General features: G+C 37.6%; 6 protein-coding genes across 7 annotated transcripts; all 6 read right to left on the reverse strand.

Moving 5' to 3' along the window:
* Positions 1 to 755: 755 nt before the first annotated feature.
* Positions 756 to 2,721, reverse strand: LOC114841403 (odorant receptor 13a-like). Its single transcript, XM_029126383.1, has 5 exons — positions 2,473 to 2,721; positions 1,815 to 2,417; positions 1,649 to 1,756; positions 1,027 to 1,179; positions 756 to 959 (listed from the first exon to the last, which is right to left on the reverse strand). The coding sequence occupies exons 1-5, from the start codon at positions 2,719 to 2,721 to the stop codon at positions 897 to 899; spliced, it is 1,176 nt and encodes a 391-aa protein (XP_028982216.1). The 3' UTR covers positions 756 to 896.
* Positions 2,722 to 3,813: 1,092 nt separating this feature from the next.
* Positions 3,814 to 5,540, reverse strand: LOC114841406 (odorant receptor 47a-like). The gene is made up of 5 exons (XM_029126388.1): positions 5,268 to 5,540; positions 4,337 to 4,939; positions 4,167 to 4,274; positions 3,946 to 4,098; positions 3,814 to 3,876 (listed from the first exon to the last, which is right to left on the reverse strand). The coding sequence occupies exons 1-5, from the start codon at positions 5,538 to 5,540 to the stop codon at positions 3,814 to 3,816; spliced, it is 1,200 nt and encodes a 399-aa protein (XP_028982221.1).
* Positions 5,541 to 6,155: 615 nt separating this feature from the next.
* On the reverse strand, positions 6,156 to 8,389 carry LOC107041433 (odorant receptor 4). The gene is made up of 5 exons (XM_015262007.1): positions 8,138 to 8,389; positions 7,474 to 8,076; positions 7,307 to 7,414; positions 6,313 to 6,459; positions 6,156 to 6,242 (listed from the first exon to the last, which is right to left on the reverse strand). Exons 1-5 carry the CDS (start codon positions 8,387 to 8,389, stop codon positions 6,186 to 6,188), a joined length of 1,167 nt encoding a protein of 388 aa, XP_015117493.1. The 3' UTR covers positions 6,156 to 6,185.
* A 393-nt stretch (positions 8,390 to 8,782) lies between these two features.
* Positions 8,783 to 11,144, reverse strand: LOC107041387 (odorant receptor 13a). Its single transcript, XM_015261924.1, has 5 exons — positions 10,842 to 11,144; positions 9,385 to 9,987; positions 9,219 to 9,326; positions 8,999 to 9,151; positions 8,783 to 8,930 (listed from the first exon to the last, which is right to left on the reverse strand). The coding sequence occupies exons 1-5, from the start codon at positions 11,118 to 11,120 to the stop codon at positions 8,868 to 8,870; spliced, it is 1,206 nt and encodes a 401-aa protein (XP_015117410.1). The 5' UTR covers positions 11,121 to 11,144; the 3' UTR covers positions 8,783 to 8,867.
* Positions 11,145 to 12,747: 1,603 nt separating this feature from the next.
* Positions 12,748 to 14,431, reverse strand: LOC107040674. Its single transcript, XM_029126439.1, has 5 exons — positions 14,159 to 14,431; positions 13,480 to 14,082; positions 13,313 to 13,417; positions 12,893 to 13,045; positions 12,748 to 12,816 (listed from the first exon to the last, which is right to left on the reverse strand). The coding sequence occupies exons 1-5, from the start codon at positions 14,429 to 14,431 to the stop codon at positions 12,754 to 12,756; spliced, it is 1,197 nt and encodes a 398-aa protein (XP_028982272.1). The 3' UTR covers positions 12,748 to 12,753.
* Positions 14,432 to 17,905: 3,474 nt separating this feature from the next.
* LOC107041401 (odorant receptor 13a) lies at positions 17,906 to 21,478 on the reverse strand. 2 transcript variants are annotated; one of them, XM_015261961.1, is made up of 5 exons: positions 21,170 to 21,478; positions 19,155 to 19,757; positions 18,976 to 19,080; positions 18,093 to 18,245; positions 17,906 to 18,019 (listed from the first exon to the last, which is right to left on the reverse strand). In XM_015261961.1, exons 1-5 carry the CDS (start codon positions 21,446 to 21,448, stop codon positions 17,957 to 17,959), a joined length of 1,203 nt encoding a protein of 400 aa, XP_015117447.1. In that variant the 5' UTR covers positions 21,449 to 21,478; the 3' UTR covers positions 17,906 to 17,956. The 2 variants fall into 2 exon arrangements, with proteins under 2 accessions (XP_015117447.1, XP_015117436.1); XM_015261950.1 differs by having other exon boundaries at positions 17,906 to 18,034.
* Positions 21,479 to 22,127: the final 649 nt, after the last annotated feature.

The following is a 22,127-nucleotide window of genomic DNA, read 5'->3' on the forward strand; positions in this document are numbered from 1 at the left end:
ATGAGTTTTCAATTCAGAAATTGTGGACATTGGAAATGTTATACATGAAAAATAAAGAGAAGACTGATTCCTTTTGCTTTGAAGATGATTGCTGATAATAGAATGAACGTTTTGACATACTACAGAACACTATCTCTTCTGATTGCAAAGGACATTGTTCTTAATGGATTGGTGTTCCAAGAGGTGTTTGCTGCAGAAAAAAGTAAGAAACACAGTAAGTTTGATTTGTTATTCGAAACTCATGGTTTTAGTTATTGGCAAGACTTTCTTTCTATTTTTTGCTTCTATCTAGACAAAATGGCGCCTTGAGTGGTGAATGAAGATTTTACGGTTCCGGAGCTATGGTTTTTAACCCCTCACGTACGGGCTCGGTATGTCATACTGACCCATGCAAAAACGCACGGCTCTTTTCAACATTAAATATTTCCGAAACTATGGCAAATAATACAATCGGACTGATACCATTGGGAAGGTGAATACTGTAGCTTCAATTATATATTTTATTTATAATTTTTCATTCATCAGAAAATATGGGATGCGAAGAGTATTGAGCGTGTGGTAGACTTGATATCAGAAAGCCCCGTACAATACAGCTGTTTCATTGTTCTCACGAAACAAAATTCAATGAATAAGCAGTATTGAATCTGTGGAACCGTTGTAAAAATCGCAAATTACAGAAGTTCTTTTTATTGGATGTGCACTAACGTATTTCACGAAGCTTCATCACAAATTGAGAATTTTTTTTTTCCGTCACATCTGCATGTCAAATTTCTGCTTTCTGCTTCCGCTTCTCGAACTGGATAAAAAATATAAACTATCTTCTGCAAGTTCGAGGAAATATTTCATGTGCAACGCAGGTGCGAAAAGACAGTTTCGTGTACGCGTGAACGTTGATCCTACGATTGCTTTTCCTCGAATGTCTTCAATAAGAAGAAGTATGAGACAGCCGTGTTCAATGTCTAAAATACAAAAATCCATGAGCAGAAAAATGTAATTATGTTGAAGAAAATATCTATAACATTATACCATGATAAATATATCATTAGATACGACGACGAAATGGGCAGCTGTGATTTGGAGAGGTTTTTGTGCCAGCATTATCAATATTGATGTCCTGAAACGTTGTGTACCACCACCTGGCCAATCACTAAAGTACACGGATTCAGTCAGAGCTTCACTCTAAGCAGAAACAATAAATTTCATCAATATCAATTAAATAAGTCCTTACGCAAACATTTTCTTGAGTGATATAGTGACCGCTCACAAAATTGCAGGAAATTGGAAGATTCTTCAGACAAGAATGAAATTCTGAACACAAACTCGACACGGATATTTTCCAAACAAATTGTCCGCTCATTGAAAATCTCTCAATTAATAATCTTCAATCTTCATACCATTCACTGCATTGATCAAAAAAAAATTGTGACTAGAATTGCTTTTTGATCGATGCGATAAAGGTTCAGATGATTGAAGCAAGCTGTAACGTTCTTGAGAAGAAGAGGAATAATTTGCCAAATAACTCATTCGAGTGATGATTGCTTGAATAAGAGTGAGCGGTAAATGGTAATTCCGCAAATTGTCCATATTCAGCACAAAGGATCTTTCAGTTTTCATTGCATCTATCGAAATTGAATCACAATTGGCGTACCTCTGTGCTCAGAGCAGTCCCGGCTGAAGCATAGATATATGTTTGCATTATTTTGGATCCACTGTAGCCCATAATGAGAATGTATTTCGGTATAGAAATACTGGTCTCCTGTAAGACGAAGCACAAGAGGTTGATATCAGTTGGATTTTACAAAAAATAATCTTACTTGTGAAATTTGAAACAATACGGTACAAATAATCACTGAATTTGTAATAATCTGCCACAAAATGACAGGCCCATAGATTGTCTGTAAATCTTCGCAGCATTCCTTCAACACTTCGAATTTATCAACAAATCTGCGTAAACATTGATGGGAGTCATCACTTCTATTCAAATGTGTTATCTGATATCCTAAAACTCGAAGTTGTCCAGTTATATGCAATATGTAGTATCCGAATAGGGAATCAACTCCACAGGTTGTGAACAATAGACACATCAAATTATAAACTTCAAATACATAGGTGACTTTGTACAGAACTCCTCCAGGCGATATCACCCATGGGTAAAAAGCAGGCAATGGGAGTATGTACTTGATTGATTGCAGATGATGCCGACGTTGGATTATTATGAAGATGATAGGCGCTATGCAATAGGATACAGCTCCGCAAGCAACAAGAAAACACAAGATCCACGATAAGCGTCGGAATCCAGAAACTTTCTCCAAGGCGAGATGTCTCAAATTCTGATCGGCTAAAGACTCTTCATGATAGTTATGAATAATCGTGAATATTTTAGTGATACCTTCTCTGCTCAGTGTAAAAACCAATATCTGAAGGCAATAAATGAGACTTTAACATTTGTAAATCTTGAAAATTCGATTTTACCTTGAAAGCTATAGATGCAAAGCTTGTTCCCAATGAAACACCTTTAACCATGAGGCTCATACTCGAAATATGGGCTATAGCAAATCGAAATAGTGCAATGCTCAATATGATGTTGCAACTTATGGCAAAAATGGGTATGACACGATACACAATTCTGGGCTTGGAAATTGGCCATATTCCAACGAACAACAGCCAAAATTTGATGCTGTTTGTGAGAATTTGGTACTCTCTGAGTTCAATATCCTTCATTGCTGGTGGAGGGTAATAGATGATGGTATCAGTGAATTTGTGATTTTCTTGCAAGTAGCAAACGATATATCCATGAGAGGTAACTTCATAACTCTGAAGAGGAGCATAATTTCTGCGTATTGGGTATGATATATTGCCAGTGACTTATGAAATATGCATGACTTCTCGTTACACCGTCATCAACTAATGTTGCCTTTTTTATTCAGTATTGATAGGGGTATCATTTGATCGATTCGTTCAATGGCATGAGGATTGTGAGGCAAAAGAAAGGTTCACGTGTCTTTCTGCGCGTGTACCTACTTAGTTGCGTTTCAACGGAGTGATCATTCGTGATCTCTTAGAGCGAGGGAACTCAGATATCCTTAGTAGAAGGTTATTGAATGCACAAGATCGACGTGCTGCGAAAAGCCTTTGACAAACTTTGACAATTCAATGACGATTTCAATTTCATGAATACGTGATTTTACGTTTTTTGATCCGAATCATTTGAGTGAATTATACTCGTAAGGTAGTTTACGAGACATTTTGATACAGAGGAACATTCGTAGTACTTCGAAAAAGTGACTTATCACGAATCTAAATGATTGTGAGTCTATTTTGATTGTTTTGTATTTATCTGTTAATGCTATTTTATTTTCCCTATACTCATAACTGCACCATGCCGATAGCTCTACCAAATTTTGAATTCGTGATAGGTCATACTTGTTAGCGTGTTAACTGGGTTTTTCTAGCAATAGAAATATTGCTGAGTATTAATTTTTTACCGCAGCCATCGTACATAATACCGATTACCGAGTTGGATGAATCCAAATCGCCAATTGATTGACTTCTGGTGAGTGTAATGAACTCTCCTGTAGAGTACCAAATTGAGTTTCAGTCAGAGTTCACGCTTGAACTTGTAGATTCAGAAATGAAATAATTATGGACTTATTAGTATGGTTGACACATGAGAATGAATTCGAAAAAATTAAGAATTTAAATAATTATGGACCATTGGAAGAGCAAACTACTCTGTTATTAAATATATTATAGAGTTTCGCCTGGATTAATCATGAATTGAAAATCATGAGTACTTTGTGTAGAGTTTTAGTTCTACGATTGCTTCTCTTCAAATGTCTGTAATAAGAAGTAATAAGATACTGCCGCATTCAGCGTCTGTAACAGATGAGTACATGTAATATACAATATTACTTTCTTCCTTGTAACAAAAATACTATTAAATACCATAACAAATAATTCGTTAGACACAATTATCCAGTTAGCAACTGAAACTTTCAGTGGCTCTTGTGTCAAAATTATTAAGATAGCTGTCCTGAAACGATGATGTACTGCGTCTGGCCAATCGCAGAAGTACGCTGATTGTGTTCCCAGTTCACTCTGAGTCAATTAGATGACGAAAAATATGATAATTGTTGCCCTGAAAAACAGCATCGTGATGCACCTACCTCCTCCGTCAGAATGGTTCCAGATGAGCTATATATAAAAGTTTGCACTATTTTCCCACCACTGTAGCAGAGAATTTGAATATACGCTGCTACAGGAATGCCTTTACCCTGTCAAATTGTTCATCATGATTGTAATCCATCAATTGCAAGGTGATTGCTACATGACTCACTTGCGAAATTTGAAACAGTATAGCGCAAATTACAGCTGCATTGGTGGTGATCTGCCACAAAATTATGGGCCCATACATTTTTTGGAGTTTTCGACAGCATTGCCTCAACACCAGAAATTTGTCCACCCATTTGCGGATAAATTCATCATGATCCTCACTGGACTGCAGATTGACCATTTGATGGCTCAGAACTCGAAATTGTCCAGTTATGAGAAATATATAATACGCAAAAAGGCAATCGACCCCAACAGTTATGGTGGCCAAGCACAACATATTATACATTTCATATATGTAAGTTATTTTATAAACCATGCCTCCAGGATATATTTTCCATGGGTACAGAGCCGGCGCTGGAAGTGTATATTTAACTGGCTGTACGCCATGCCAAGTTTGAAGGATAATGCGAATGATTGGCACGAAGGCGAACATGCAGGCGCCACTGGTGACAATAAAAAAATGAATCAATGTTAAACGTCTGACACTTGTTACCCTATCTAACACGCAATATCTCAGGTTCTTGTCGAGTAGAGATTCTTTGAAATAGTTGTGAAGAGTCGTTAATATCTCATATGACTCTTTCATGTAATACGTGAGCTGTATATCCTGAAAGAAATACCTTACGTTGTAGAATGAAATTTCTTCATTTCTCTGAAATATTATTGAGGGTTGCAAAGTTGTGGAACGCCTTCGATCGATTTCGAAAATTTGAAAATCTATTGAGGATTTATTGAAAAATTTCAGAATCGTATCGAGACATTCCCGAGTCTTCAAGTGTTGATGTATGACTCGGAAATTTCTCAGCAGATTTTAAAATTTTCCTCCCTCTCGTTCTCAAATTTCCAGCATGTCATAGACGAAGTAAGATCGCTTATAAAAGAATAATTTTTCCCCATAAAAGTGCATTTGCTATGTTGCGGGATTATCATTTTACCTTTAACGCCAAGGATATGCAGCTACTTCCTAGACTAAATCCTCTAACCGCCTGGCTGATACTAGAAACGTTGGCGAAAGTAAATCGGAACAACGTGATGCTTCCTAGTAAATTGGAAATAATAGTGTAAATAGATAGGGCACGATACAGTATTCCGGGATGTGAAATCGGCCATGCTCCGCATAAAAACAGATAACACTTTATAAGTCGCGTTAGTCCATGATACTCTTGCAGTTTGATCTCCTCTGCCACAATCTTCTTCGCTGAATTCATATTGAGTATTCACTAATTACTAATATTTTCTGGAGCGGAAAAGCGTACACTCTACGGTGGAATCTTCATGAGTTTAACATGAGTCTTTCGTAACTCATCATATTTATGTGCATGGGAAATAACTCGTCAATAACGGAACGCCGTCATTGTGTGTCATCAGGGGTAATAATATCAAATGAAAGGCATGTATATTATTGAGCTAAGGGAAGATTGGAATATTTTTCAATCGTAAAACGGGTTCAGTTCCTACCAGTTGACTGTTCATCCGTCATATCATAAGTTCAGATATTTCGGGAATTCAAGTGTATGGTGATGTCATCAGAGATATGATTAATTGTGATATGTTCATGATAAAGGGGTCGCTATTTCGTGAAATGCATTGAATCACTGGAGGCTATAAAGGAGGTTACATCTGTTAATGTCATTTTTTGAATCCTGTTATCCTTAAATTTGACAGAACAATGACATTCCTGTCGGGAGGCTGAATAGTTCCAAATACACATGGATTCTCCGGTAATGGTTATGGTTGCAGGAGAAATGAAAATACAGGTAATGAAACATATTGGTGCCCATTCGTATTTATATTCAGACCTATTATTTCTCCAAAAAACTACAGACAGATCGTCTCTTCCTGAGACTAATAAATCAGCCTTGTTCAATCGTTTGTAATAAGAGGAAGTATGACATTGTTGTATTGAGAACCTAAACCAAAAGAGTGTTTCATAATTCCAATTCAGTGAACTCCCATAGATTCAATTTACGAGATACTCACCATCACGAACATATCGACTGACACAACAGACATATGCCAGGCCGTCATGGTCAGTGGTCTTTGATTCAGGGTGATTAAGACAGAGTTCATTCCTTTGGGATTTCCGTACCAATTTGAGGCATACACAGCATCCAGATACTCTTCACTCTGCGAGATGATTTGAGGATAATGAGTAGAACTGGACAAGTGTGATCTATCACGAATTTGAGACTCTTCAGGCCAATTTTTGTTTTTATTTACAGTTATTCACAAGAAGAAATTATTGAACTGCCGCTCGGAGAAACTCGAGCGGGCACTTCTCCCGCTCCTGTTCCAATTGAAATTCTAAGCTCTATAAGTTGATCATTTTTCAGGGCAGGTGCTAACATACATGTAAGGACCTACATGTCCTTACATTACGCTTACGGTTTTTCTCTACTCCACTCTCCTCAGTGAGGCATACAACCAATTATGTGGCCTGCTCAAACAACTGGTGGCGGGAGCAGAGCCCGCTCGAGGATCTGCCAGCGATTGTTGCATTCATTTTTTTCTGTTAACAACTAATAAATAGCGATCACAATAAATCAATGAATTTTCTGTTTATAAGTTTTCATTCGTTAGCGGTTTTCGTTTGCAGTTATTCACAAAAATAATTCATTGAACTACCGTTCGAAGAAACTCGAGCAGGCACTGCTCTCGCTCCTGCTCCGAGGCTATTCACTTGAAATTCCAAGCTCTATAAGTCAACCATTTTGTAGTGCAGGTGGTAATATACATGTAAGGACAGTTCTTCTCTACTCCACTCTCCTTAATAACGCATATAACCGATTATGTGGCCTGCTCAAAGAACTGGTGACGGGAGCAGAGCCCGCTCGAGGATCTGCCAGCAATTGTTGCATTCATTTTTTTTCTCTTAACAACTAACAAACAGCGATCATAATAAATCAATGAATTTTTTGTTCATAACCTTCTATTTTTTAAACAGCCTAACAGCGGATTCTTTGAGTAACTTTACCTTTGATGTCATAAGCGTGCCTGACCAACTGTATAAAAAAGTTTGAGTGGTCTTCCCACAAATGTATGCTGCAAACTGTATGATTTGAACGATTGTTATGGCCTTCATCTGTGGATAACAGTTGTAATTAATCATATTCATAAAAAAACACATTCTAGCTCGATTACCTGTGTGAATTGAAAGATAAGAGCGCACAGTATGATTGCATTGTTGCTCATCAAAAGTAGTATTATAGGACCAAAAGTTTTTTCCAATATATCCCGGCATTCCATCAAGGCTATGTAATCTCGAATACATCGACTCATTTCATCATCAATATTGTCTTTTTCTCCAAGCTGTGTCAAGCGATATGCCATTGCATGGAGTTTTCCCTTAACTTGAAAAACGAGTAATGGAAGGAATGCATCTGTCCCGGAACTCACATAAAATACAGTGAAAAGGGCGAATGCTTCAAAAACGTAGTGTACTGAGTAAATAAAGATGTTGTCGGGTACAATCCACGGATACATTCCTAGTAGTATGAGAGGATACTTGACAGATTGAACGTGACGCATATGTTGTTTGATGATGATGATGAGGGGAGTTAGTACGTATCCAAATAGAGCGAAAAATGTTAATACTGTGTAGAATAAACTGAGCCGTCGAAAGAGTTTCACATCGTGCAAGACAACTTCCCTCATTTTTTCATGGACCAAAAGTTCATCGAAATAAGTGTCCAGAATTTTGCGAGCTTTTATCAGTGGTTCGCGATTTCTTGCGAGGCACACTACCTTTGGAGTAGACAGAAAATCAAGTGCTCAATGCTCTAGTAAGTATGAGTTTCATACATACTCTAAACATGTTCAAGATGATGCTCGTCATGATGCTCATAGCTCTTGTCACTATTCGGATGCTTGTTATATGATGTGCGATAAAATTCCCAATTTTCATAGCAGCACCGCAACCAACAACAATCTGCAAATAAGGCAGCATACGATATGCCGGGCTTGAATCTTCCGAGGGCCATAAACCTGCAAAGTCCAGCAGCCATCTAAGATGTTCTCTATATGCCATGTAAGTTTGCAGTTTTCGACTATCGGACATTTTGTAACGCGAATACATGGATTTTGGTTTTTACCAAGCGATGGGATATGCAAGGTTTGAAAATATCTTTTCAACTGACATGAATAGAGTGAAGAACAAAATGAAAACTCTGATTTTATGAGTGCGTGGGGTATGTGATTTATAAATCAAAACTTCCGACATGATAAGTTATGCTTAATACGGTATATTCAATCGATTCGAAAAGTGGATGTCATTTTAGAGAGCAGGGAAAGGGGGAACGCACTCGAACGCACTATCGGTTCAGTCTATTTTGAGCTGTCTTCTAGAGTGCAACGTATACCAAAATTTAGTTTGGAAGAACAAGTGAAATTCGCTTTTTTATGTTCAATAAATATTGTGTGACCCCAATGCAAAACAATGATAGACCATTCAGACAAGTGAATCACTTTATTCCTGAAAATATATAAATATATCTCGTCTCGATTCATTATAATTTGTTCATTATAAATGGTTGAGCCTACGATTGTTTCTCTTCGACAGTCTTCAATAAGAAGAAATAAGACACTGCGGTATTCAACGTCTGGAAGAGAATAGTACGTGTGGTATAGACAATATTTCTCCCTTCTTTGCCAAGAAAATATAAAATACCATCACGAAGAGATCATTGGACACCACGATCCAATTTGCAGCTGAAATTTTTAGGGGTTTTTGCGTCAAAATTATTAGAACTATAGCTCTGAAACGTTGACGTTCGGCTTCCGGCCAATCGCTGAAGTACACAGATTCTGTCAATGCTTCACTCTTAAATCAAATAGATAACAGTAGAAATGATGCTTGTTACGTGGATAAATAATTGTGATGCACCTACCTCATTGGTAAGAACAGTTCCAGCCCAGCTATATATAAATGTTTGCACAATTTTCCCGCCGCTATAGCAGAGAATAAGAACATATTTTGCTACAGAAATGCCTTTGCCCTGTTAAATTTTCGAGGTTGTAATCCAGCAATGACAAGAGGAATGCGCAATGACTCACTTGAGATATTTGAAACAGTATAGTGCAAATCACAGCTGCATTTGTGGTGACTTGCCACAATATAATGGGTCCATAGATTTTTTGCACCTTACGACAGCAATCCTTCAACACCTGAAATTTTGTCATCCATTGACGTATGAATTCTTCATGATTGTCACTCGGTTTTATATTGATCATTTCATAGCTCAGAACTCGAAGTTGCCCGGTTATGAGGAAAATAAAATATCCAAAAAGCGGATCAACTCCACAAGTTATAGTAGTCATACACAACATATTATACATTTCAAATAGGTATGTTATTTTATACAATAGGCCTCCGGGTTGGATTTTCCATGGGTACAGAGCAGGCAATGGAAGGATATATTTGATAGGCTGCATGTGCTGCCGTAGTTGAATAATCATGAAAATAATTGGCATGAAGGAATACATTAGGGAACCACTGATGACGAGACACGTTTGGATCCATGATAATCGTCGAAACCCAGTTATTTTCTCCAACACGCGGGATCTCAATTTCTTGTCAGCTAGAGCCTCTTCATGATACTTGTGAAGAATCGTATATAACGCAGATACAGTTTTCTTGTGAAATGTGAGGAGAATTACCTGAAAGAAATTTCTTACTTTAAGAATCAAAAACTCAATAATCAAAAAGACAACTCCGAAAATTGGTGGAGATGCAACTGAAAATTGGTGACGAAAGCACTGAATTTTACAGCCACAAATCTTTAATATAATTAATCTGTTGCCCATTGTTTGGCTGCGATTTACATAAAAACGACTGAATAGATTTGAATAGTATTTTTAATATTACACAATTTAGTATGCGCCGTAGAAACTTCAAGAAAATTCTAATGCTTTCTGGAAAATTCTAGAATATTCTTGAGTTTTTGAGAATATTTTTTAGATTTCTACGACGTTCGAGGATATTCTCGGGTTTTATAAAAATTTCGAGAAAATCCTATGGTTTTACAAAAAATTCCAGGAAATTCTCGGGTTTTCTATGAAAATTTGATTTGTTCCAATTGCGCAATTTAATTTCAAACTAGCTGTGTGGCCCAGCTTCGCCTGAGCAGAATAAGAGAATTCCTACAATTGAAAAAAAAACACCTCTATGTTTTTGATTTTTCTACAACACCCAAGAAGTTCTAAAATTTTGAGGGTTTTCCGAAGAAATTGGGAAAATTCTCGGGTGTTCTAGAAAAGTCGAAACCAAGAAGCCGGACCACACCGCCAGTCCCTAATAATTGGGGATAAATTCCCGAAAATCCATGACACGTTTGAAAGAAAAAACATTTTCTCCTCTGTGAATGATTTTAGAAATTTATTGTTATTTATCGGGAATGTATCATCACTTCGACCTTTCGACATGATTTTCAGGTGGTGAAGTCCTTTGATACACATAAAAGGGGGCATCACGGCATGCTTACATTCGAGTGCCGAAGAGTGGTTCTTTTTACCTTCAAAGCCAGGGATAGGTAACTGGTTCCTAAGCTGAATCCTCTAACCATCAGGCTGATATTTGTAATATTGGCAAAAGCAAATCGTAGCAATACGATGCTTAGTGTGCTCGTGGATGTTATAGCGAGAATAGATAGGACACGATCCAGTATTCCGGGCTGTCCAGTTGGCCATATTCCACATAAAAGCATACAATATTTTATACTGCGTGTAAATGCGAGGTACTCTTCAAATTTAATTTCCTCTTTCATTGCCTCCTCCGCAGAACTCATATTCATATACACTACTTATTAATCTTCTTTAAAGTTGGGAAACGTATACTCCGCGGTGGAGTTTTCATACCTTTCCTATCGCAGATGATACCTCCTTTGTTACTTCCTTTATGTTTATGAAAAATGACTCGTCAATTACGTGTGATTACTCCCTTTGAAATCAGTGAATAATGCAACGCCGTCTTGTATATTATTCCTTATGTGATTCGATCTGTGTAATATCATACCTGTCATCGATGTAAGGGGTTGGAATATTGCTGCAGTGAACCGAGTTCAGTTCCCACAGTCTAGTGGTCATCCGTCATCTAATGAATTCAGATATGGGAAGCGCTCATGTGTATTTGAAAGTTATCATAAATATGTTTCCTTGTGAAAAGTTCGCCATGAACGGGTGACGATTGGTGAGGAACGTCAATCAGCGATAGAAGAGAAAATTTTCAATCTTCTCGAAAGAAGACTTTCCTAGACGTGAGTTTAAGGATAGCCAAATACTTTAGCTATTTTTTCTGCAGTGAAATGATTTTCTACTTTTGTAGCCCATTTCACCCTAAATTTCCGGACATGTCACAATGATTTTATTATTTATACATTTCCAGTCTGAATTTGAATCAAGATATTGAACCGTTAGAAAACATTTGAAAAATCTGAAAAAAATTAGAAAGTTTCCTTTGGACGAGGATTGATATAATAATTTAAAAATTGCAATTTGCGCATGTTACGAGCATTTTTTATAAATAATTTCACATCATATAAATTTAGATCATAGAATCATTTTTCGGAATGGTAACAAATTTATTCATGTTCAGAATATAAAAAAATATGGTTTGCGAAAATTGAAACAATTTTAGTTATTTTTCATTCTCTGATTTTTTTCAAATTTTCTCTCGCAATTTAATGAACAAATTTGATGATTGAAAATTGTTGAATCTTTAGCAGGGTCTGTATCAAACTGTAAAAGATACTTGGATATCCATAAGTGATTTGAAGTGGCTGTTGATGAATCTTAGAATTAACCCCTCAAAGACGGGGTCCATGCACGGAGAGAAATGTTCAGTAAAAATTACGGAACTCATAATTCATTCGCCGATTACGGAATCGACTTAGAAAAAAAGTGACGGTAAGTGACGGTTAAGTGACGGTATCGTATTTTTTCATAGGAGATTCAGATAAAAATTACGGAACGCTCCGGAAAAATTCCGTGACAGTTCCATAAAATTTCCTACAACCACATTTCGCTCCGGAATTACGAAAAAGATACGTAATTTTTATTGAATATTTTTCTCCGTGTGCGGCGTACCAACCCATGCGATAGCGAGTGGCTACTTTCAAAATTGATTATTTCTAAATCCACAGATAGCATATCAATCATACAAATATTATTGGAAATAATTGTTATAGTTGAAGTTGGAGTATGGCTAACTTCCATTACATATTGGTACGATAATTTTCCGTCCAATAGAAGTAATCAAATTCGAGTTGTGTTGTACCTACGCTATGCTTAATTAGAATGAAGTTGAAAACTTGAGCATTCCGGATGATTGGGAATTATTTGGAAAAAAAAAATGCAGAATGATTGAAGAACAATAACTACAACATGTTTTATCTAGAACCATCAGAAACGGAAAAAGAAGTAATCGGACTACGACTGTTTCTCTTCGAATGTCTGCAGTAAGAAAAAGTAAGACACGGCCGTATTCAAGGTCTGTAATGAGATAATATATGCAATATACGCAATTGCAAATTTCTAAATTGCGACGATGAAGAATCATATTATATACCATGACAAATAGATTAAGGGAAACGGGAACCCAATTTGCGGCTATAACTTGGAGAGGCTTTTGTGTCAACATTACCAAGACTGATGTTCTATAACGATGACGTCCCTTCCCCAGCCAATCGCTGAAATATACTGTTTCTGTCAGCACTTCGCTCTGAGACAAATAGATAATTTTGAAGTCCAATAATGAAATTCTACTGCATGTTGTTATATTTTCGTTGAAAATCGAGGGATATTGGAGGAAATGAAAACAATTGTGCCATATTTCTTAAAACATATTTCTCCAATTCATGAGTGAAAATCCAGTATATCAAGAGCCTAAAGAAACCAGACCATCAAGTGGAACATCTTCCAAATGAAAAATTAGTCAATGTTGCATCCAATATCCCACGATTTTCCAGCAAAACTGAAAGTGCCTAACCTCGGCAGTCAGGTAAGACCCAGCCCAGCTATACAGATAAGACTGCAATATTTTTCCGCCACTATAGGTGAGAATAGTAAGAGCCTTTACCACAGTAATTTCGCCCTGTCAAATTTTGAAGCGACGTTGTAATCCATGAATAACCAGCTGCATGGGAAACAACATACTTGTGAAATTTGGAAGAAGACAGTACAAATTATAGCTGAGTTGGTGATAATCTGCCACAAGATGAGAGGTCCCCAAACAGTTTGTAGTTTTTCACAACAGCCTCTCAATACCAAAAATTTGCTGACCCATTGGCGCAAAAATCCATCAAGATTGTCAGCCAGTGGTAAATTCGATATTTCGTATCCCAGAACTCGAAGCTGTCCAATTATTTGATAAACAAAATATACAAAGAGTGGATCCATTCCAACAGTTATGAAATATAGGCACCATATATTATAGGACTCGTATACGTAAGTTATTTTATACACTAGTCCCCCAGGAGTTATTTCCCATGGAAATAGAGCAGACACCGGAAGAAGATATTTTAGAGGATGTACATGCCGCCGAATTTGAATTATCATGAATATTATGGGCATCACTGTGTACATTATACAACCAATATGAGCAATAGCAGAAAGGAGCCAAAATAAACGTCGGAAGTCACCTATTCCGTCCAAAACCATATATCGGAATTTTTTGTCGGCTAGGGATTCCGTATAATAGTCATGAAGGGTCGTATATAACTCATTGACCATTTCCTTGTAGAATGTGAAGAGAAATACCTCCATAGAGTAAAGTGATAGTTAAAAAAAAAATAGAAAAATAGTATAGAATAGAATTGGGAGATTGTAACTTTACCTTGAAAAGCATGGATATACAGCTGACGCCTAAACTGAATCCTTTCACCATGATGGTGATATTTGTGATGTTGACGATAGTAAACCACATAAGTGCGATACCCAGTGTAGCAAGGGATAACGCAGTGACATAGGGTATTGCACGATATAGAATTCCCGGGTTTGAAATCGGCCATGTTCCAGTAATGAGCATGCAATATCTTATACGCTTAATGATCTGTTGAGCGTCTTTGTATTGGGCATCCGCTTTGATTGCCTTTTCTAAAGAACTCATATTCATATGAATTTAACATTTATTTTTTTCCGAAGTGAAGAAACCGATGCTCTCTCGGTATTGCAACTCGGACGTTGAAGATGAATTTTTCTTATTGTCGATGAGAAACTACTTGTCAATTGTTTATGATTACTCAATCAAGAATGGCTGGCTAATGAGGGGTTATTATGAGGTATAGTTTCCCATGCTAAACGATCAACTCGGAATGAATGCGTATCATTACGGTATAGACAGGCTTGAATGATTTTCCACTTGGAGATGAGTTTAGTCTTCGTTAGTGATATATTCGTCCATTCCGTGAATTCAGATGCATCGGGGATCAATATTTTTCATGAAGTTGTCGAAAAGGTGATCAAGTAGGAACTTTTTATAATGGAGGTGTCCGGCATTCGTGAGTTATTTAAAATCAGTGTTGTCGAGGATTGTTTTTCTTTGTTAATGGGAAAATAAGTTTATAGAAATGAAATGAGGGGAGCGGCGGAGGGGTGTTGGTGAGGATGAGTAACACGTACTGTTGATGTGTCTTTGTTTTCTTGTATCACGGCTTTTACGATTGAAAATGGAATAGCAGTGCCCACTCACTATTGCATTCTCCGGTGGAGTTTGTAAATATCGTGAAATCTCAGTCGAGATCAATCATCGTTAATATTTTTTAAGTCATTTCATTTCTCATTTTGAGAGGAATGTAATACAGTATGTTTTTGTAAAAAAACTGGGCCAAGAAAAAGTTTTGTTTGATTCCTACTGGGAAATCGACGTTTTTGAAAAATACATAGAAATAAAGAAGGAAGCCAAGTTAGGAATTTTGAAAAAATGATGATAGTGCACATTCAAGTGTCTATAATAAAAATAGTTCTCAATGGAATAAGTATTCTAAAAAAATTCTCCATGAAATAAAAAATCAGTAGGAGCAGGACCAACGTCCTTGGCGCGGATCAAAGGATGGAGGAATTGATTGATACAGACAGTGAATTGAAAAACTCCGGGTGGAGTTTGTCCCAAAGTCCATTGGGTGGAATGGACTCTTCTGACTTCTTATTTCAATGTTTATAACCAAGGAACAAATTTATCAATTGAGCTCAGTCTAAGCTTATTACAAAGGGGCTGACTGTACTTTAATTTAAAAAAAAATCTATTTCATCAGCACTTCAATAAGACATCAACATTTTGGAAAGGGTTCAAAGTGTCCATTTAATCTGTTTCCTACTAATTGTTCCTAAGTAATTACAAAATTGTTCGCATTTCACTGTCACGACACTTTCCTGATTTGTCGTTCCGTTTTCATCATACCGAATGTAAATCATTTAGAGGTAGTGGAAGGGGAAGTTCTGTCGTATATAGATACGCGGTGCTCGCGGCCTGATATTTTGCTCAGTTGGTCAAACCTTTTCTTGGCCGATACGCTACCGCGTATCTCGGTGAAATTTGAGGAATTGCGAAAAATCGCCGGGGGTTGGGTTTGAACCCACAATCCTTAAGTTTCCAATCTGAGTCTTCTCTCCCGAAACCCAAAAAATCCTTAGTACCCGAGAATCCTTCTCTCCCAGACTTTATGGTCTCCCAAAAATTCACAAAGTGACTATCCCCCTTCGTCCAATAGTGAGCAACATTGGTGCCCCCGCGTAACAATTAGCTCGCTATCTGACCAAACCACTCCAAGCACTCGTGGGTCAGAATAGTTCCCACATCAAAAACTCCCAAGACTTCGTGAACAAACTGTCTCACATTCAAACTAGTCCAGGAGATCTTTTGGTTAGCTTTGATGTGGAGTCCCTGTTCACAAATGTACCCATTCCCGACACTCTTAACATCATCAAAAAATCCCAAAAAATCCCACCCAAACTCCTCCCTCTGGTTGAACACTGCCTGACTTCCACTTATTTCCAATTCCAAAGGGAGTTCTATGAACAAACATTCGGAGCAGCAAAGGGTTCGCCCATTTCTCCCATCATAGCAAACATTTTTATGGCAGATTTCGAAAACAAAGTTCTTAAATCAGTGTCTCTTAAATCCTCTGTTTGGTTCAGGTATGTCGACGACACTTTCGTCCTCTGAAAACATGGAGCAGCCACGTTGCCTCAGTTCCTGAATTTTATCAACTCACAACATCCGAGCATAAAATTCACTATGGAGATTAAGGAACAGAAGTCTCTTCCCTTCCTAGATGTCCTAGTGCATCGTAATGAGGACGGAAGTCTTGGTCACCGAGTCTACCGAAAGCCTACACATACAGACAGATACCTCCATGCCTCCTCACACCATCACCCTTCTCAAAAGAACTCGGTGATAAGCTCTCTTATGTACCGAGCTCTCACTATTTCCCAGCCTGAATATCTGGAAGCCGAAGTTCAACTCCTGGATAAAGCATTGAATAACAATGGATACCAGAGCAAATAAGTCCACCGTGTTTTGCACAGGCTGATAAACAAGATCTCAGCTGAGAGTGAATCTGCTGATAACGTGGAACATCAGAAAATGGCTGTTCTTCCATATCTGCAAGGTACGACCGATCGCATTAGCAAGGTACTACAGAAGCATGACATCAGGACAATTTTCAAACCACCAACGAAAATTGGACAAATGCTCCGCAGTACTAAGGATCGGAGAGCACCACTTAGTGTCCCAGGGGTGTACAAAATCCCTTGCTCTTGTGGAAAAGTGTACATTGGTGAAATCGGGAGGAGGATAAGTACACGGATCAAAGAACATCAACGGTGTGCAAAAAATGGCCATATCTCGCAATCTGCACTGGCTGAACATTGTATGGACACTGGACACTCTATCCAATATGACAAGACAGAAATGCTTGCCAGCTCACAAGGATATTTCGTCAGNGCAGTACTAAGGATCGGAGAGCACCACTTAGTGTCCCAGGGGTGTACAAAATCCCTTGCTCTTGTGGAAAAGTGTACATTGGTGAAATCGGGAGGAGGATAAGTACACGGATCAAAGAACATCAACGGTGTGCAAAAAATGGCCATATCTCGCAATCTGCACTGGCTGAACATTGTATGGACACTGGACACTCTATCCAATATGACAAGACAGAAATGCTTGCCAGCTCACAAGGATATTTCGTCAGAAAACATCGCGAAGGTCTTGAGATCCAAAAACATCCGAACAATCTCAATAGGGATCGAGGATACCAAACCAATCCAATTTGGCACACTGTCCTCCCGGTTTTTTAATTGACCAGCTGATCAATTAAAAACATCTTGATTGGCTGGGATACGCCCCACCACTCTACCTACCCCCTCCAGAGGTCAGGGGGGATATAAGGACTTCCTTACAACGGGGAGCTTCAATATCGGAGCAACCTAGCCCTGATGATACAGACTGAAAACTTTGCGAAACGTCAGCAAAAAGGTGAATCTAGACGCGGCATCCATCCGGAAGCCATCATAATGAATAATTATAAGGAGTTATTCAAATGAGAGCATCATCATTCAACAATTCCAATATATTTCTGTTAATTTCAACACAAATTTAAAAATATTCATCTATTTTCCGGTTGAAGTTAGGATTCTAGAGCTGCTTCTCGTCGAATGTTTGCAACAGGAAGAAATAAGATACTGCTGTATTCAATACCTGTAATAGAAATATCTATGGAATACAAGTAATTCAGTTTTTTTCATATTTCAACAGACATGTTATTATATACCGTAATAAACATATCAAGGGAAACGGTTATCCACTGCGCAGCTATAATTTTGAGAGGCTGTTGTGTGAGTATTATTAATATTGATGTTCTGAAAGCTTGACGATCTCTACTCATCCAATCGCTGAAGTAAACGGAATCTGATAACGCTTCACTCTGCGTTAAACAGTTGAAATTAACAATAAACGATGAAGTCCATGTTGAGATTGTCAATTTTTACGAGGAAAATCAAAGGACAGAAGGGTAGAACATGACAAATGAAGCAATATACACTTTTAAAAATTTTCGTCTCAAATTTCCGGTACACTTTTTGGAAATTGTTATTGAATTGAATTACCACTGAAATTTCAAGGAATTTCGGCATTGAAAATTCAAAATTTCGTAGAAAAATCAAAGAAAACTGTAAATTTCCGTTCCCGTTTTTCATTAAAATGAATAGAAAAACAGGAAATTCCGGTAAATATATTTTTGAATTTTCTGGACAGTAAATGCGATTTAGGGGAAAAAATCATAAACTTTCAGATTTTACTAAAAATTCAATGTAATTTGACAGTGAATATTCATATTAGATTGGAAATTCAAATAAATACGGAATTCTCGTCTTTATGCTTCTTAAAATTTTGAAATTTTACTGAATTTTCAGTGAAACCTGAAATTTCATGATTTTTCTTCCCTAAATTGCATTCAGTGTCACTGTCCTGAAAAGTACTAGTCAACTGTCCATGAAATTTCATTTTTTTTCTAACAGTGTAAAAGACTGAATCTTGTTTATGTCAAAAGTCATAAAAGTCCGAACTATTCAGTGCAACGTTGTACACAGTAAAATAATCATCCGAATTGAAACTGACGATTGCCATTTGCATGAACATAATCATGACGACCGTACCTCAGAAGTCAGCTGAGTCCCAGACCAGGCGTACAGATATGTTTGTATTATTTTCCCTCCACTGTAGGCGAAAATGAGAATGTACTTCGCTAAAGAACCTTTGCCCTGTCAAATTTTGACACATCCTTGTAATTCATCAATTGCTGGTTGCATCTCGGGTTGCATGCATAATCACTCACTTGTGAAACTTGAAATAAGATTGTGCAAATTACAGCTGAATTTGTTGTAATCTGCCACAGGATGACAGGTCCATACATCTTTTGAAGTTTCTCACAACACTCTTTCAATATCTGATATTTCACGACCCATCTGCGTACAAGTTCATTCAAATTGTCGGACTGTGAAAAATTCAGCATTTGATGCTGCAACACTCGTAGCTGTCCAATTATTTGAAAAATAGAATATGCAAAAAGTGGATCCATTCCAAGTGTCACAGTATATATGACCCATATATTGAAGGTTTCAAAGATGTATGTTATTACATACAAAAATCCTCCAGGCTTAACTTCCCATGGGTACAAAGCAGTCACCGGAAGGATGTATTTTATAGAATCCACATGATGTCGCAGTTGAACTGCTATGTAAATGACAGGAGTAATCGTATACATCACACAGCCTGTAGTGACATATACAGTTAGGAGCGATATTAATCGTTGGAAGCCACTTATATTCTTCAACACCAAATCTCTCGATTTTTCGTCTGCTAGGGACTTCGTATAATACTCGTGAAGAATTGTGTATAACTCCATTGTTGTTCCTTTGAAGGATCTGAAAAGGGCTACCTGAAAGAAATGAAATTGTTCGAGTTGTTATATGTGCGTGCATAATTCTTAGTTTTTTCGGCGTCTATAAAAGTGAGGTTCGATCATTATATTAAAGGAAGATGCGTATTATTTACGATCGTTATATATTCATTTATTAATTAAAATAATATATTTCTTTATGACAAGTGATAATTTTTTTCTCAAGACTTAAAATGACAAAAAGTCTTGAGACTGAATTTTTTAAGCGTCCTGAGTCGAATATTAGGACCTGAATTCCCCCTTGAACACCTATTATGAGTAGGAGTACCAGGATGAAGTTGGGGTGTATTTACATTCAGAAAGACCCCCTGGTTTCCGCCTGAACGTGCGAGTTATTTCCAAATTCCGAGGGTTCAGGAGAAAAACAGGAGGTGTGTTAAACCTATTTATCGCCTGCACCCCCTAAAATGTTTTCCACTCCATCCCTCCTGGAAAGAACCTGCAAACCCTTTGGAGGTATTATTTTTAATTTTTAATTATTAACATGAGAAGCACGGGTGAAAATTAAGGTCATACTCAAGGGTCATATATAAGGGTCAAAAATAACGGTCAGAAACGACAGTCAAAAATAAGGGTGGGAATTTCAGTAATTTTCACCGCAAACGGAAATGAACAAAATAGTGAGCTACTCAATCATCCTGGCTATCAGGGTTAATTCAGGGGATTTATGATTCCTTTTCATTCGACAGGAGGTGAAGGGAGAAAAAAGTATCAGTTGAGAAGGGTTTTTACGCCTTTAGGATGAGGCAGGATCATATAAGGAGTTATTCAGGATGTACAGGATGAATAAAGGAGGAAAAAATATCTCAAGGAGGTAATAGGGGGGAATAAGGTCCAGATATTCGACTCGGGGTGTATGAACTTGAAATATTTTCAAGTCAAGCATAAGCTTGGCGAAATAGATTGATGATCGAAAGTGTTTCACCTATTTTTTAATAGAGGATAGTATTAGTTTTAAACAAGAATTAGTGATGCCGCAAGACATTTCATGAGACATCACGAGACAAAACTTTGGAGAGAGGATTTCGATCTCAATGAACATAAAAATCTTTGCTCTCGTCTCAGTTTGAAAATACGCAATATCGACTCTTCACATGATGACTCCGAGTCAATTTATTCCATCTCAGTTTCCAGTTTTTCGCGCTTTTTATATGTAAAAATCCGAGACGAGACAAACCGAGATTTTAGATTAAAAAACACGAAAAACTTGAGACCGAGATGAGATAAATTGACTCGGAGTCATCACGAGAAGAGTCGATACTGCGTATTTCGAGACAGACGAAAGTAATAATTTCCGTGTTCATTGAGAACGACATCATCTCTCCAAAGTTTTGTCTCGTAATGTGTCTCGCGGCATCACTAACAAGAATATTATAATATCCTTATATCACCTTCAGAGCTAGCGATATGAAGCTCGTTCCCAAACTGAATCCTTTAACCATCAGGCTGAGATTTGCGAGGTTGGCAAATGCAAAACGAAAGAGCAATATGCCTAGTATAGCGGTGGAAGTTATGGTAAAAATGGAGATAGCACGATAGAAGATACTGGGATTCTGCACCGGCCATGTCCCATTGATGAGCATACAAAGTTTTATCTTACGCAGTATCGCCTCAGACTGTGTGGCATTGATGTCCGTATCAATTGACCTCTTCGGCGTACCCATGTCCATATGTACTATGCATTAAGGTTCTCTAAAAAGTTATTCGATACAGTGTAATGTCCATTATTTTGATGTCGAAGCTATGCATCTCCTTCATAGCGCATCAGATGTTGGAAAAAAAAGTCTCGTAAATTGTTCGTGATTACTCGTTACAGAATAGGTGCATAATGGATGGCCGTCATGTGGTATTATGTGGTATTCCCCGTGTGATTAGCGACTGATCGAACGGTATATTTAACATCGAGGTAGAGGCAGGTTGCAATATTTCTCGACAGGGTTTAGTTCTCTATCCGTGCAGTGTTCATCCCCCATCTCATGAATCCCGATTCAAAACGAATGCGTGTGTCTTATGAAGCTATCAATAATTTGCTCAATTGTGATAGGAACCCGGTTATTCGCGAGAATTACTGGTGACAGGTGATAGTGGCAAGGAATTTTTTCCGTAGTTGAACGTAAAGGTGGAATATAGTAGGTGAGCATGAGTTTGTGTTTATGTTTATGTGAATTTTCTCTATAATGACGGCCTAGGAAGGGAATTCAGCACTGATAGACTGATTCAATCATTTCAAACGAGATTCGTCAACTATTAACGAATGGTGGAGTCGAATATGGCCAAATAAATATTCGTTAATAGTTAACGAATGGTTCACTCGAAAGATGAAAGTTGAGTCAAACAAGACTCCTCAAA

Source organism: Diachasma alloeum, unplaced genomic scaffold, assembly GCF_001412515.2.
Source record: "Diachasma alloeum isolate Michigan unplaced genomic scaffold, Dall2.0 Dall_scaffold_00179, whole genome shotgun sequence".
In the NCBI taxonomy this organism is placed as follows: Eukaryota; Metazoa; Arthropoda; class Insecta; order Hymenoptera; family Braconidae; genus Diachasma; species Diachasma alloeum.